The sequence below is a fragment of the Colias philodice genome, chromosome 20, assembly GCF_061535455.1.
Source record: "Colias philodice isolate Cphi_HAF_F1 chromosome 20, ilColPhil1 Martin Lab GWU primary, whole genome shotgun sequence".
NCBI classification, from domain to species: domain Eukaryota; kingdom Metazoa; phylum Arthropoda; class Insecta; order Lepidoptera; family Pieridae; genus Colias; species Colias philodice.
Genome location: NC_143105.1, coordinates 6,566,884 through 6,581,359, shown reverse-complemented (window position 1 = coordinate 6,581,359; position 14,476 = coordinate 6,566,884). Strand labels below are relative to the sequence as shown.

The 14,476-nt window shown below is 34.8% G+C and overlaps 1 protein-coding gene across 4 annotated transcripts; it reads right to left on the bottom strand.

The window, feature by feature from the left end:
* Positions 1-1,104: 1,104 nt before the first annotated feature.
* On the bottom strand, positions 1,105-13,974 carry B52 (serine and arginine rich splicing factor B52). 4 transcript variants are annotated; one of them, XM_089708098.1, is made up of 10 exons: positions 13,813-13,974; positions 12,009-12,147; positions 11,816-11,886; positions 10,809-10,904; positions 8,311-8,395; positions 6,626-6,699; positions 5,855-6,034; positions 4,999-5,097; positions 3,614-3,733; positions 1,105-1,966 (listed from the first exon to the last, which is right to left on the bottom strand). In XM_089708098.1, exons 2-10 carry the CDS (start codon positions 12,132-12,134, stop codon positions 1,750-1,752), a joined length of 1,068 nt encoding a protein of 355 aa, XP_089564224.1. In that variant the 5' UTR covers positions 12,135-12,147; positions 13,813-13,974; the 3' UTR covers positions 1,105-1,749. The 4 variants fall into 4 exon arrangements, with proteins under 4 accessions (XP_089564224.1, XP_089564225.1, XP_089564223.1 ...); XM_089708099.1 differs by lacking the exons at positions 3,614-3,733; positions 10,809-10,904 and adding exons at positions 4,322-4,357; positions 9,823-9,927; XM_089708097.1 differs by lacking the exon at positions 10,809-10,904 and adding an exon at positions 9,823-9,927.
* Between the last annotated feature and the right edge of the window lie 502 nt (positions 13,975-14,476).

The following is a 14,476-nucleotide window of genomic DNA, read 5'->3' as shown; positions in this document are numbered from 1 at the left end:
CTATTTGTCTATTCAATAGTAATTGATAGGATATTGATAGGTTTGTATATATATATCGTTAATTTAAAGGCATTTGGTATATTTGATGTATTAGGATTTCAATGATTGATAAATTTAGTGTGTAGGTGCCCATTGTTTCTAATCATTATTACGAAATTCTCATAGTAGGTTTTTGGAATAAACATTTCAGAAAATGTACCATTATTTTATTCCCAAAATTGACATTTAACTACCTTTAGTGATTATTGGCACCTAGTAGCTATTAGTTAGCAGCAGCAAATAGTGCAGTCATTTTAGCCCAAATTAGCAAATGTCGCAAAATCGAGACCTTACGCCCTCTATCTCGAAAACAGATAAGTTATCAAAAAATATTAAATAGAAAAGTTGACGTGAATTAAATTCTCTCCAATAATGATAATAAATACATATAGCGTAAAACCATAGAAAACGTGAAAATCGATTTTTGTGATCTCTTGATTTTAAAAGGGTAGTATTTAAACGAGTGACTGTAAATTAAAGTTTTAGTTATCAAACATAATTAATTGGGGTAACAGAATTACTAAGTGAGACTGCGACTTTTTAAGCGACTGACTGCGAGCGATGAAAAATTAATAGATCAGCAACTAACAAACATTAATTTGCGTTACATAAAATACAAAATGAGCAGCTTCATAATATTTGAGCGACCTAATATTGTTTGAGTAACAAAATTACGTCTTGTATTATATTCATTATTTGGCAATGATTTATTTATACTGAGTGGCACACTGACCCCCTACATATCAAAAAAACAAAATTGCGTCCTCTAAAAAACTCAAGGTTAGGCCTAAAAAATGTAACATTTCAATGAACTATATCTGTAATTTCAATCAATATAAAATAACATTTTTATACCGAATAAATACATGCCCACTAGTTTTACCATATTTCATCAGGTTACTACATTTCATCTTGGGAATGATGTAAGTACCTGAGCCTGATGATTTTATAAAAAATCGATTCACTAGATTTGTAAAACCATTTTCTTGATAAAGTGAATAATGTTACTCAAATAATGTTACGAATATAGGTAGGTAGGGTGTCAAACAAATAAAACAAAAAAAATATCCCTTAATAGTTATTTATTTGGTGCCTTAAATAGAATCAGTATTTACAGAATACCTTAACCTATACAAAATAGGGGTGTCACAAAGTATTTTACAACTTCATCTACAACAGTAATTTTAACCTAGCCAAAAACTGTTACAAATACAGCAAATCTTCAAACTTTCCACAATTGATAGTGAAAAGTTACTAACAATTAATTTAATAGTAATATAAATTCCAAATGCTAGTTCTCTTGCATACAAAAAATACATAACATATTTTTATTTTATATAAGAAAAACGTGTCAGTAATAATCCAAAGACCGTGACACCTGACGCTTTGTAACGACTTACAAAACTCTCGTGTAAAATTAACTTACTATTTATTTAAGACTAGTAACACCGCGACTCACAACAATTTACGTACTCGTATAATCTGTTTATCCATGTCTGTTTATCAAAAAAGTTTAGTATATATCTTGCTACAATGAAATCTTGCGATATAACAAAATCAGAATTCTTAGCCACAATTTCCAATTTCATCCGACAAATCATCGCAGTCTAAAACAAAACGCAAACGAACATTTTAAATTTAAACATCAAATCTTTTACGCTCGTAACAAAACTGCGTACATAAGTTGCGATCGCGGCGTATACGCGTAACCTAATCCCCGCTTCGTGGCGAACGGTCAGTGCTCGCTCTGTCCTGCGACTCCCCGTTCTGTCGCGGCGAGGCGGATCGCGAACGTTCGCGCGAGCCGGAACGCGAACGCGACGCGGAACGCGAGCGCGAACGCGAACGGGACTTGCTCGCTTCGCGTTCGCGAACTTCCTCGCGCTTCGGTGACGCCGCCTCCTTGCTGCGGGAACGGGATCGCTCCCTGTTGGACAGTGGTATTAATTATACACATCCTAATTGGGTGGCTATCAGAAGTTTAAAAAGTTAAAAAAATACATGTAGCCTTCTTTTTAAATTAAGGCTTTAGGAACAAAAAGTTATAGGATCACAGTAATGTGTTTTGAAATTTGAGAAATTATTAGCAACATAGTATGGAGAAACAAAATTGATAATTTGATCTCAATATTCTTCGTTCTTCTTAGTTCAGTAATTTAAAACTAAATGTTATATTCATGAAAGTATTTGACAATTATTTGTTCATGTATTGTTGCTTCCTCATAAGATAATTTAGAGAGCACTGGCTATTCTTTATAATAACCTGAAGTTAACTGATAAAAAATTATATCATGAAAAGAATAAAAACATTTTGGGATAATAAAACAATGTTACAGTTAAACTAAAACACTGCATATTCTATGTACTAAAAAAAGCAGAAATAAATCGATACCCAAAGCATAAAAAAAACGCGCAAAAAAATAAATAAATAGCAGTGCATCTACTATAAATACACTCTACCAAAATAAAGGTGCATTTAACATTAATGCTCACCTTTTCGGTGCCTCCCTTCACGTTGCAGGAAAATATGAGAAATATTAATAAAGACCTTTGTGCTCTCTATATTTTGGGTAATTGTTTTGTTGAAATTTTGAAAAAAAAAATATATGTAAAATGCCAATTGTGTTGAGATTTCGAATGAGTGAGCGCTTTGAAGATTTTTAGGAGGATACTTGGAGGCAAGCAATAAACCAAATTACTGGAAGTAGACTTGCATTTACCAAATGTCAAATACTACACAGATCACTTTAGTTCAGAAAAATTACAGTTACATAATTCCAATTAAATTATGGTAAATTATGTAACTGAAGTTACAGTATAAAACTGAACTTTCGAAGTCAAAAATATTAATTCTTACTTTCATTTTATGTTTGATAAAATTTGTAGATAACATATTTGTTACCGGTTTTTTTACATTTGTCATGTAATGTCTGTCATGTAATATGTCACATAAATATTAAAAAAATTCGCAGTGCCACTTCAGAACATATCAAATAGTGTTTATAGTGGTAAATTATGAAGTGAACAAAATATCTAAAAAATATTGTCTTTATAATGTATTTATTTCATTTAAATACTTTATTGACCCACACAAACAAAATGGTACAAAAGCGGTCTCATCGCCTATATGCCTCTGCCAGACCACCTTTACCTCCAGCCAGCATATATGTGACAAGAGAAATAAAAAAAAACAACCATCTGACAGACGAACGTGTGACAGTGACATTATTAAAAAAAAAAACGTTCGCAGCGCCCACTCATCCCCCGTCCCGTGTACCCAAGAAGCTTATATCTAATACACTGGAGATTTCAGTATGAACATTAATTTGTAACAAGAAAATATGACGTTGAATGACGCCTGTATGTTTTTTTATCCCTTTCACACCTAGGTAGTTAGGTGTGAAAGGGATAAAAAAACACACCTAGGTAGTTAGGTGTGAAAGGGATAAAAAAACATACAGGCGTCATTCAACGTCATATTTTCTTGTTACAAGTTAATGTTCATACTGAAATCTCCAGTGTATTAGATATAACTTATAAGCCTCTTGCGTGTACCCACAGCACGTGTACTCACTTGGTCTCGCCGCGCTTGGGCGACGCGCTGGCCGACTTGCCGTTCCGCTCCCGCGGCGCGCGCGAGCCGGACCGCGAGCGCGCCGACTTGCGCGAGCCGGAACGCGAGCGGCTCGCCTCCCTGTACCGCGCACGTTTAGCAACTACTACGCTACAACCACTGGGGCTAGTAGCTTGCCAACGTTTCTTTTGTTTGTGTATGGATGTTGTTTATGGGTAGATGATTAAACATTTTTTGCAGAGCGGGATTGCTCGATCCACGATTGTATAGAGATATATGGTAGATTTAACAATTATTTGCAAATAAAGGGAAAAAAATGACCAATTTATATTGCTCAATATGACGTTGATAATCATGTTAGGTATAAATGATCATGTTAGGATGAACTTGTAGAAAATATGGCTCGTGCGTATTTTTAGAACGCGTATAGCGAGCGTGCGTGTTCAGAAACGCCTTCAAGTTTCATTAAACCTTTCAAATTCACTTTTTGTCCTTTTTCAAATGAAAGTAATAATACACTCTCGATATAGTAGTCAATTACAGTAATGTTTAATCATAAATGTTGTAATTTGTTTTCAAATGTGTTTAATGGGTGAAACATTGACAAACTACGATCCAAAACATCAAAACAATCAATCTACTACAATATATACCCGAATAGTTACAAAATATACATATATCCACATTCTAATATGCTATTTTACTTACGATTTTAAGTTTTGCTCAGCGATTGTAATAACACACCTAGTTAAATAAAACTAGGTTAGTTTCATTTAGTAGTCCATGCATAATGCATAATAATTATTATTTGAGGATTCTATTTTGATATTATTAATGAGAGAATTTAATAATCAATTACATGCAATTGTAAATATGTATTTTTCAGGGCATTATTGTGATGATAGTATCAATATTTTGTGTAATTTGATTATTTTAATCACAGTAAATGTATCAAATAACTATTATGTACATTATTTACATAAAAATTATTTTACGTCTAAGCTAAACCTATAAACAGTACATCTGATAAAGTGATATTCATTTCTCAAAATGACTTTTAAACTGGAAGTTACTAAACTTTTTAGCAATCCACGAAGACATAGCGAAATATGTTATGATCAATATAGCATAACGGTCAATCTTTTTCTATTCATAAAAACTTTTTCAAATATTTATAAGCATTTTAATAAATAACGTAATAACTCAGCCCCCGGAATCACAGACACAATAGAAAATCTATTGTGTCGTGGTCAGATTGGGCCGCTCGGGGCTCAATGGGTTAAATATTTAAATGTCAGGTCAAGATCAGTAAACACGATTTTTTCTTCTAGATTTCGTAACATACATATTCGTGAATTGTTTCATGTGTACATGTTAGAACTTACTTAGATCTGGATCTGGATCTAGACTTAGGCGCTGGGCTCTTGCTCTTCGGGCGTGACTTGGAACGGGAGCGGCTACGGGATGAGCGGCGTGAGCGAGATCTGAAATTATATTATATTCTTTTTAACTATGAATAACAATTTGATTATGGATATTCAATATTTTGTATGAATTCCTCAGTGTATGGTTTTATCATTCAGAGTTAGTCAGCCCCGAAAGATGGTTAAAAAAACAATATCATCATGTCAATATTTTCCTAAAAGGCGTTCTGGTATTTGAAAATATCTGTGTTATCCTCTATTTCTGAGATAATTATCACAAGCTAGTTTTACTATCCTATAAAAGACAATTTGGTTTGTCAGAGTAACCATTTACTAGTAAGTATTATTATTCGCGAATTATTACAATCTCAAGTTTATAACGGCTGCGGTTTTTCTTAGTAGTAGTTAAAGTTTGTAACAACTACGCTTATTTAGCTACTATATTTATAAAAAAAAATGCAATTTTCCCCCTAAGTGGACATTAAAACTGTAAGGCTCGAATGGCGCTTTGAAATATTTTTCATCCAACTATATAGTTCACTAATTAAAACTCACTTATTATAATTAATCTTATCTTAATACTATTATAAAGGCGAAAGTTTGTATGGATGTATGGATGTTTGTTACTCTTTCACATAAAAACTACTGAACAGATTACAATGAAATTTAGCACACATATAGAGGGTAACTTCGATTAACACATATGATAGGTTTTATCCCGAAAATCCCACGGGAACGGGAACTATGCGGGGTTTCCTTCGAAAACGCGGGCGAAGCCGCGAGCGGAAACCTAGTTAATTATAAAGTTATCACTTACCTAGACCTAGACCCGCGTCGTGGGCGGCTCCTGCTCCTGCTCCTACTGGACGAGGACCGCGAGCGACGACGCGACGACCGCCGGTCCTCCACCAGACGGATACGACGACCGTTCAGTTCCGTACCATCCAGTTTCTCTATAGCCGCACGCATGTCAGAGTGCGTTGCGAATTCCACCACACTGTATTTAATAACTATATGTTATTGTGTGTTTTGGTAGTAGAGATAAATAATAGGGGAAGAAAGGTGGTCAGGTAGAAAGGTGTCGATCACGGGTAATCAGCCCCGAAAGATGGTTAAAAATGCAATATCATCATGTTAAGTTTGTTAAAAAAATGTCACGCGCATGTCTGAGTGCGTTGCGAATTCCACCACACTGTATTTAATAACTATATGTTATAATGTGTTTAAGTAGTGGTGGCAAGTAATAAAGGTTGGTATGATGTCTGGAAAATGTGTGTCGATCATGGAAGTTCAGCCCCGAAAGACGGTTAAAAATGCGATATCATCATGTTGAGTACATACATACTTGTAATTAGAGTGTTACGAACTACATTATTAGAAAGGTTTAATATGGTAGGTGGCTATGAATAAGAGGCATTTCAAAATTATCATGCAGAATTTATAATTGCAAACCTACTCAATAAGATTTTTAAATATTGTTAGTTCAGAAACAAAACAAAGTACATTTCTTGAAACAAAATTAAATTTTATATCTGTATGAAAACAAACAACAAAATTATTTCTAATAAAATAAAAATATTATTCTTACCCCTCATTTCTATGTTGTTTGTGCGCATCAGCGTAAGTAACTTCACCGGCCTGACGCATGTAATCCTTTAAGTCCTGTAAACCAATACAATAGATTACGATCTGAACAAAATCACCATTAAAAAAATGTTCTGAAGCCATCCTCAGATATGTTTTTATCATCAAGGTTTTCAGCCCCGAAAGATGGTAAAATGTACGATATCATCATGAAAACTTTTAGCTAGCAACCTAATTCTTGACATATTTTTATGCAACCTGATGATGAAGTTTCGAGTCAAAAAATAAAAAAGTGTTACATACAGATATTTCGTAAATGGTTACCCTTCGGTGATCATTGCTTGTGACTGACGGGTGGAAGAATCTCGATTCAGCTCTGGCATGATTAGAAGCATTTTCCGTCCCTTCTTGGTATTCTCTGGACAATTTTGTGGATTTCAAACTGTTCATAAACATATTGAGCTCAGTTCTGGCTCTAATTGCACTTATTGTGACCATTATTTTCTATCTCTCTTTACCATTTGGTGCTCTCCAGTGCTGTTTTCTCGTCTTGGGAAGTAAAAGCGCTGCATTGAATCATGGAATCGACTCCTTCGTTGTCCCCTGCATTCGTCCTTTTAGCTGCATCAGCTTTTTAATAGCATTCATCATTGCATCTCAATGTCATCATGGCCCATATTCTCAAGCTTTTCACATCTGTGTGTGTGTGTGTGTTTCAATACATTCGAGTCCACTTTGTGAGGGGTATTCTATCGCCTACCAAATTTGTCAACATCATTTTGCCACTGTCTCATTGATTTCGGCCACCTCCATGAAAACGCCCGACCGTCCTGGCACCTTCGCGATAGTTCCAAGCAATGACACCTAGAGGATAGGACAATCTACGAAAACCTGTACGAACACAGAACAAAAAAAAAAGTCCAATACAGCGACTTTAGTCACTATAACGAACAATGATAACGAAAAGGTAAGGTGAATGAATTTACAATGGGTTTGCACATCGGCTCCTGCAGTGCGGCCCCGGTCGACATTACCTTGGGAGGGTCCCGGGAGCGCGTCAGGGGGGCCTCACCACCGACTGTAGGGCTCCGGAAACCAACGTCATGGGGCACTGAGCGGCGCCGGACACCGAAATCCCTCCTAACATCCAGACCACATCACACACGGGCTCTATCGGGAAGGGCTCAGGCCAGAAACGCCACCTTCTGTCGTTATTTAAAAATCAATAAACTCGTATGGTTTTTAACGTAATACAAACAAAATTTTAATGTAACTTTACACTGACAAGTTTAAGTTAAAGACAAATTTAATACTATTTTAACAAATTACTTTTTAACTATTGTTAATTTTATTTTGTTTAGTTATTGGTTCTTCAAGTTCTGGCAGCGTCCGCGTCATCGATAGTCCCATTGTACGTCTTTTATTTTGTCCATTATCTCTCTTTGCGTATTGATACAGCTCCAATAGTGTTTTCTATGCGCGTACTCTTTTTGACAGCATGTTTCGTCTCCGTCTTCATCATAGTTTCGTCTCGAGTTAGATCCGCCTTCATTGTCCTTGTCCGCACAGATCCAAGCCTGATTTGAAACCGAACCTTGCCCTCAGCGGTGAATTACAGTAAGCCCTGACTCCAGACCCTGGGTGAATGATGGGGTGATGATGGAGCCGCGATGCCGCTCAATCTCTTACCTGCCAGCTAATGCGGCTTGACAGATTTTCTACGATAAGTCGATACTCGGTACGCGTTGGCGGGCCGTATCTATAATTGTAGTCACTGCGGAAAGAAAAAACCTATGTTAATATACATACTTACAAACTAAATGAATCAAATATTTAGGATGCAGTAAACTCAAATTGAAAAATAACACAGACTTTGAGAAATAAAAAACACAGGATACAAGCATTTAAAATGGTTCAGCATTTTTATTTAATAACTTTAAAAATTTTCTTCTACACTTGCTATTTCATAATTTTCTTAAATAGATTTCATCAGAAAAAAAAAACAGTTATAATACAGTGGATATTCATGTATGTGAATATAAGAGATTTGTTTTTTTACTTACGAATAAAAGATGCTGGAATAGAGCATTCACTGTGTTAGTCTATATTTAGCAATATAATACAGCATTAGTTGTGCATATTATGTATTATTAGAATATTTTTACATGAAATCTTTAAAAAGCAATGTAATCTTGACATTAACTTATAGATTTGTTGATAATAAACATGAAACTTGTGACATGCCTTGTAGATCAGCAAGCATTTTAAATATTAGTTATTTATATACAAGTAAATTAGTTGAAATAAAGCATGCAGACTTACTTTTAAGTTCGGGAAAAGACGCATGGAATGTGGTAAAAGTGCAGTTAATAAATTGTAAAAATTTGTCCATTAATTTACGATGCATGCTTTGAATGTTAATTTCAAGCAATTGGATGTAAGGCATCCTGATTTTTACATGTCTATACTATTTAGGAAGGTTTTTTTAGAAGTTTTTGTTGTTGCACATCAGATTTATGAGCATGTGGTTAAAATACAATGTTGAAGTATGGTATGGTATAATTTTGAGGTATAGCAAGTTATGTATTATAGTAATCAAGCATATAGGTTAACTACAAGATGCAAGATAAAAGGCCAGTTTCAAAACTTCTGAATATTGTGTTCTGTTTGTTATGTCAGTCAGTTAAAATCGTGTAAGCTGTGTAGTGGTTATTGAGTTATAAGGAGCTTTCCCTTATTACTACTGAACGGATTTTAATGAATTCTTATTTACTGGATTTGCCCATTTAGAATAGGAAAATTTCATCATACAAATAGTAAGTGTGCCAATAACCCTTCGATAGCTCAGTTGGTAGAGCGGTGGACTGTAGATGAAAACGATTGATAGTAAGTGTGCCAGAGCGAGCAACCAGTGTACACAAATATTCCACAAAACTTATCAACTACGCTGTCAGTGTCAATCAGTAAGTTGTGAAACTGTCCCTTCATATGTATTCCCAGATTCATTAAAGAAAGGAATCTAAAATGTTGGTGAAATGTTGGTAAAATCATGTTCTCACTTGCACACTAGTGCCATAAACCAACCAACCGAACCATCTTTACATCTGCAAAGAAAGAACTAGCCGCCATGATTCCTTTCTTTAATGTACGGGCTGATATGTATGTATAGACTATGTCGTAACAAACGTGGTAGATACAGACGAGGTCGGCTGCGAGGCCCGTGGCGCGCGGGCCCGCGGCGCCTTGTCCCGGCCGCCCCAGCGGTCCGAGCCGCGGGGCACGCCGCGCGCGCGCTCCACGCTCACCCTACACAACAACTCACTCGTAGCCGCGCCGCTAGCTACCGCGCCCGCACCGCACCACCGCTCATACCGTACCGCGACACGTGCGCATCGAGCCATAGATACTGTGTCTAGCGTCTCGTAAGTAGTGAAACATTACGGAAACTATGACTGAATGTGGTCTTTTTTGAGACCTTATTCAGTTTTTGAAGTGAAAACTTCTTTAGCGGCGTTGGGTATAAAATCTTAAACTCGCGTCAGGACACGTGGCCTGATCGAAAAAGCGTAGACGGATTTTTTTTGTTTAGCCCTTATATTCCATGCGTAAGACGGATGGATACCATTCCAAAATATCAAACATGCTGAACGTTAATAATCAAGTTTTCACTTCTGCCGGCACTCCCGGAGTGCAACCCGTCTTTTTTAAGTCCATAATATGTTCATTTACTAGCCAAAATAGCCAATTTAATGATGTGTTTTCGACCCTGATTTATAAGAGTAAAACATCAACAACTTAAAGGAACTTTTTTCTCAACCAGTTTTCACTTAATTGTAGCTCATTTAATGTAAATTGTCTTATTTTTCTACAAGAAATTTTTCCTCCGTCATCCCAGCAACCGAGTTTAGATAGTTATATTTTTCTGCAACAAAATATGCTTCTATTTTTCCAATAGAGTTTGTAGTGTATCCAATCACCGTTACAAACGAAAAAGCACCTAATCTCGACCAAACTAGACACAGTATCGTTCGCATCGAGTGCGTCACGCACGCCCGAGTACCCCCCTCCCTACTGCCCAGCGGTACTCACTCGTAACGCGTACAAACGAAAAAGCACCTAATCTCGACCAAACTAGACACAGTATCGTTCGCACGCACGCACGAGTACCCCCCCCGCCCGGTACTCACTCGTAACGCGATCGGCCGCGGTCGCGCTCGTAGTGGCGGTCGCGGCGGTAGCGGTCCGCGCTGCGGTCGATGCCACGCGCCGGCTCCACCACCACCCTGAAGCATCCACGCATCGTTAGCGGCTTGTTGCCGAGACGAGTCTAATATAAACCAAATATAGCTTACGAGCCTGTATATTGCTCTTGTATATATGCCCAATAAACAATTTGCCCAGTAATAGAGTTTAAGAATGTAATGGTTTGGTTTGGATATAGCTCAAGACTCGTTTCGACAACAAGGCCGCTTCATATTTCACACAATCACACTTCACAGTTTGGACACAAATTAGTATTTTATTGTTTTAATCGTCTTAAAACAATGACTGTGAAAAAATATAAAATATCTTTAAACTTTGTATGACTGAAAGAATTGTAAAAACTATTAAAAATCTTTGAACTTTGTTTTATCATTAAAAAAATAAAAAAATTCAATATCTTAAAATATCTCTATTTGAATGTTAGATAAATTTCATTCATTCTCTCTAGGTCTACTTTCTGAAGAATTTAACAAAATAAATTATCACCAACTTTCACCCAGTCTCACAAAAACTTTCACACAATATCGAGCTATCCGTTCTCCATTCATGTCATTCAAAAGTGGAGCCGGCTAATAAAACAATTTATAATTAGTTAATCATTGCAAATTAAAACTAAGTTAATACTTATGATAATAATTAATTAATTATTACTGATTGCTACATATTTAGTATTTTCAAAATAAATTATTTAAACAACTGTTAATGTAAACATTTTGTAACTAGATGAAATAGTAAAATTATTTTTGAAGTTATCATTAATTAAAACTGAATAGTAAATAGACTGCAAAATATATTTAAATTTTAACTATTTAATTAACTTGTGGCATTTAATGCTATTAAGTAGTATTTTTCATTAGTAATGCCATTATTTTCAACTATGTTACAATAATTAAATAATGTTATTATTTTCTCTTTAGTAACCTATTCTTACCTTTCTCCTAATAGTTCTTTCCCATTCAATTCATAGACAGCATCATCTGCATCTCTGTAATCTTCAAATTCCTGTAATAAGAAAAAAGAAAAATTCACATAAGGGAAATAACAAAATAAAATGTTATTAACCAACGATATAGATTTAATTTAAACAAAAACAAGTACCTAAGAATTTATAAAGTAACACTCACCACAAACCCATAGCCATTTTTGATCAAGATGTCTCTAATTCTGCCGAAGCCTTTGAAGAACTTTTCCAAATCCCTTTCCCTGACTCCGAATGGCAGGCCACCCACATACACCCTGGAGCCGACCATTTTCTGTGATGATCTGCAGAGATAAATAACATATAAAAAACTTGCTTGTCTTTATAATTGCAGTTTTAAAACAATTTTTAACCAATTTAATTTGCATATTATTGTTAAACTTGGTACATTATTAAGATGGAACTTATTTTATGTATGGAGGTGGGCGTTGGCATCCGTGCCACAGCTCTTATGCTTTTACGGATGTCATCGTAATTGTTTATGTACAATTTGTTATTATGTTCCAAATAAAGAATTTTTGAATTTAATTTTATATTAAAAGTTAGCTACTGTTTCACATTCATAATGGTTGAATGCTTTTGATTTCTGTGCAATAATAAAATTGGACAATAAATGTTTGTGCGATCACCTTTACAAGTTATAAAAATCAGCATAGATACTCTTAGTTGATGATTGTTTAACAGTATTCAGAGGAAAATAAGTGTAAATACCGAGTCTCATTGTTATTCAGTGTCAAACATAGATAAAATATTGAAAAGTTAGAAGATTAACAAATTATCACAAGAGCACAAATACAAAATAACAGATAAGATAAACAAAATGATACAGTAATGTCATATGCATTGATCATATCAAAACCTTGATTATTGGTGCATTTGGAGACAGACTCACTATTATTATATGAAATGGAATGAAATTAAATGTGGCATGTGATATTCATTTATACTACTAGGTTTTAGAAACATAATATTGAGGTCAAAAACTGCTGTAAGCTGAGAAAGCTTCATTAAATTCTATAGGGGTTAATGGAAGATGACCTCAACAGGGGCAGAACTTGAGGATCACAATAAATGTAGTTTGTAAATTGTAACTGGTAAGGTGGCTGATAATATGGAACTTGTTACCTGATATAATGTAAGAATCATGCAATATTAGAAACTGGATTATGTTGATAAAGTCAAGCATGAAAAATATAAAAGAAGTCACGTTATCGTAATTTAGCGGTATTGACTAAACAAATGGTGGTGACATGAATGTTTCCTAGCATCACTACAACAACAGTTATTTAGTGATTTACCGGTAATTGCCCCTTTTGTACATTATGACGATCTAATTCGCCGTTTTACGTATATAATAAGAACGAATCTCAACTGGTAAACGATCAGAAATCTCCAAGCGATCCTACAACAGGTTATTGATTTCTCAACTCATCAAAATTATCCTTCGGTCTTCATAATCACTTGTAATAACCACTCCACTTGCAATTTATTAGTAAATCGAGATAGATTTTGCTTATCTACTCGCTGATACAGGAATTTGATCGTCTTGTTTGACAAATCTCGAAAATACACTGTCTTGGTTCAATTACACGGCAATCGTAAAATATCACTAAGTTGTACCCTATTACATACGAAGTATAGAATACAAACCTATTTAAAATCGATAACCTCTGAACATAGAATGGCGGCAGTCGGCACCGACGCGCAATCACCATGCGCTTTTTAGTCCAATCAAATTGTACATTGATTATATGAACAATAAATGCGATCTAGCATCGCAGACTTGAAGCAAAATATTGTGGATACATTTATTTTAAATGAGGCAGAGGATTATGCAGTAAAACTAAGAAAAATGTGAATTTGCTACAATATGGCGGCATTACAATATGCAACGTGCATCTTGGATATAATAACTATAGTGTAATATGATCAAACTATTACATACATACCTTTTAAAAAATACTGATATTAGCAGGCACTAGAATTGTATGAGATAGACAACAAAATATTATTTACTTTCACCAAATTCTACACGCGGTTCTATTCTCGTAATGTAACCAACCGGAAATTAAAATTATAATCCTATTCAAAGATAATAGACTTTGTCTACAGACTATAGAATTGTTTTATGTAACACGTGGAAATAACAGATAATATAAAACAAGGAATCATACACGAATCATGTTACAAGAGTACATAATTCCTTTAAGGACGCGTTTACGAATCTGACAAAAATACGCAGTTTTTCGGTGCATTTTGCGGCGAAATAGTACAAAACCAAATTTAACTAATAATTACCATAAATAGATTACTCCTTAATCTTTAAATGGTACTATATTTTAAGTCGAAAATTTTGGTTTATAATATTGAAAAAAATAATTTCCGTTGCCTCTTCACCCAAAATTGACAATATCGTGCTGAATAAACGAACATTTTTCTTGTATTTAATAAAACAAATTGATTTATTTAAAAATATTTTAAGTAAGTAGACATGTCTAACTCAAAAAGGTACTAGATAAAACTATCAAAATGTTACAAATAGGCTGAGAAAAAAATTAAAATCAAATCTTATTTTTTCACATATTTAGCTGTAACGCGTGATACTTATTGCAT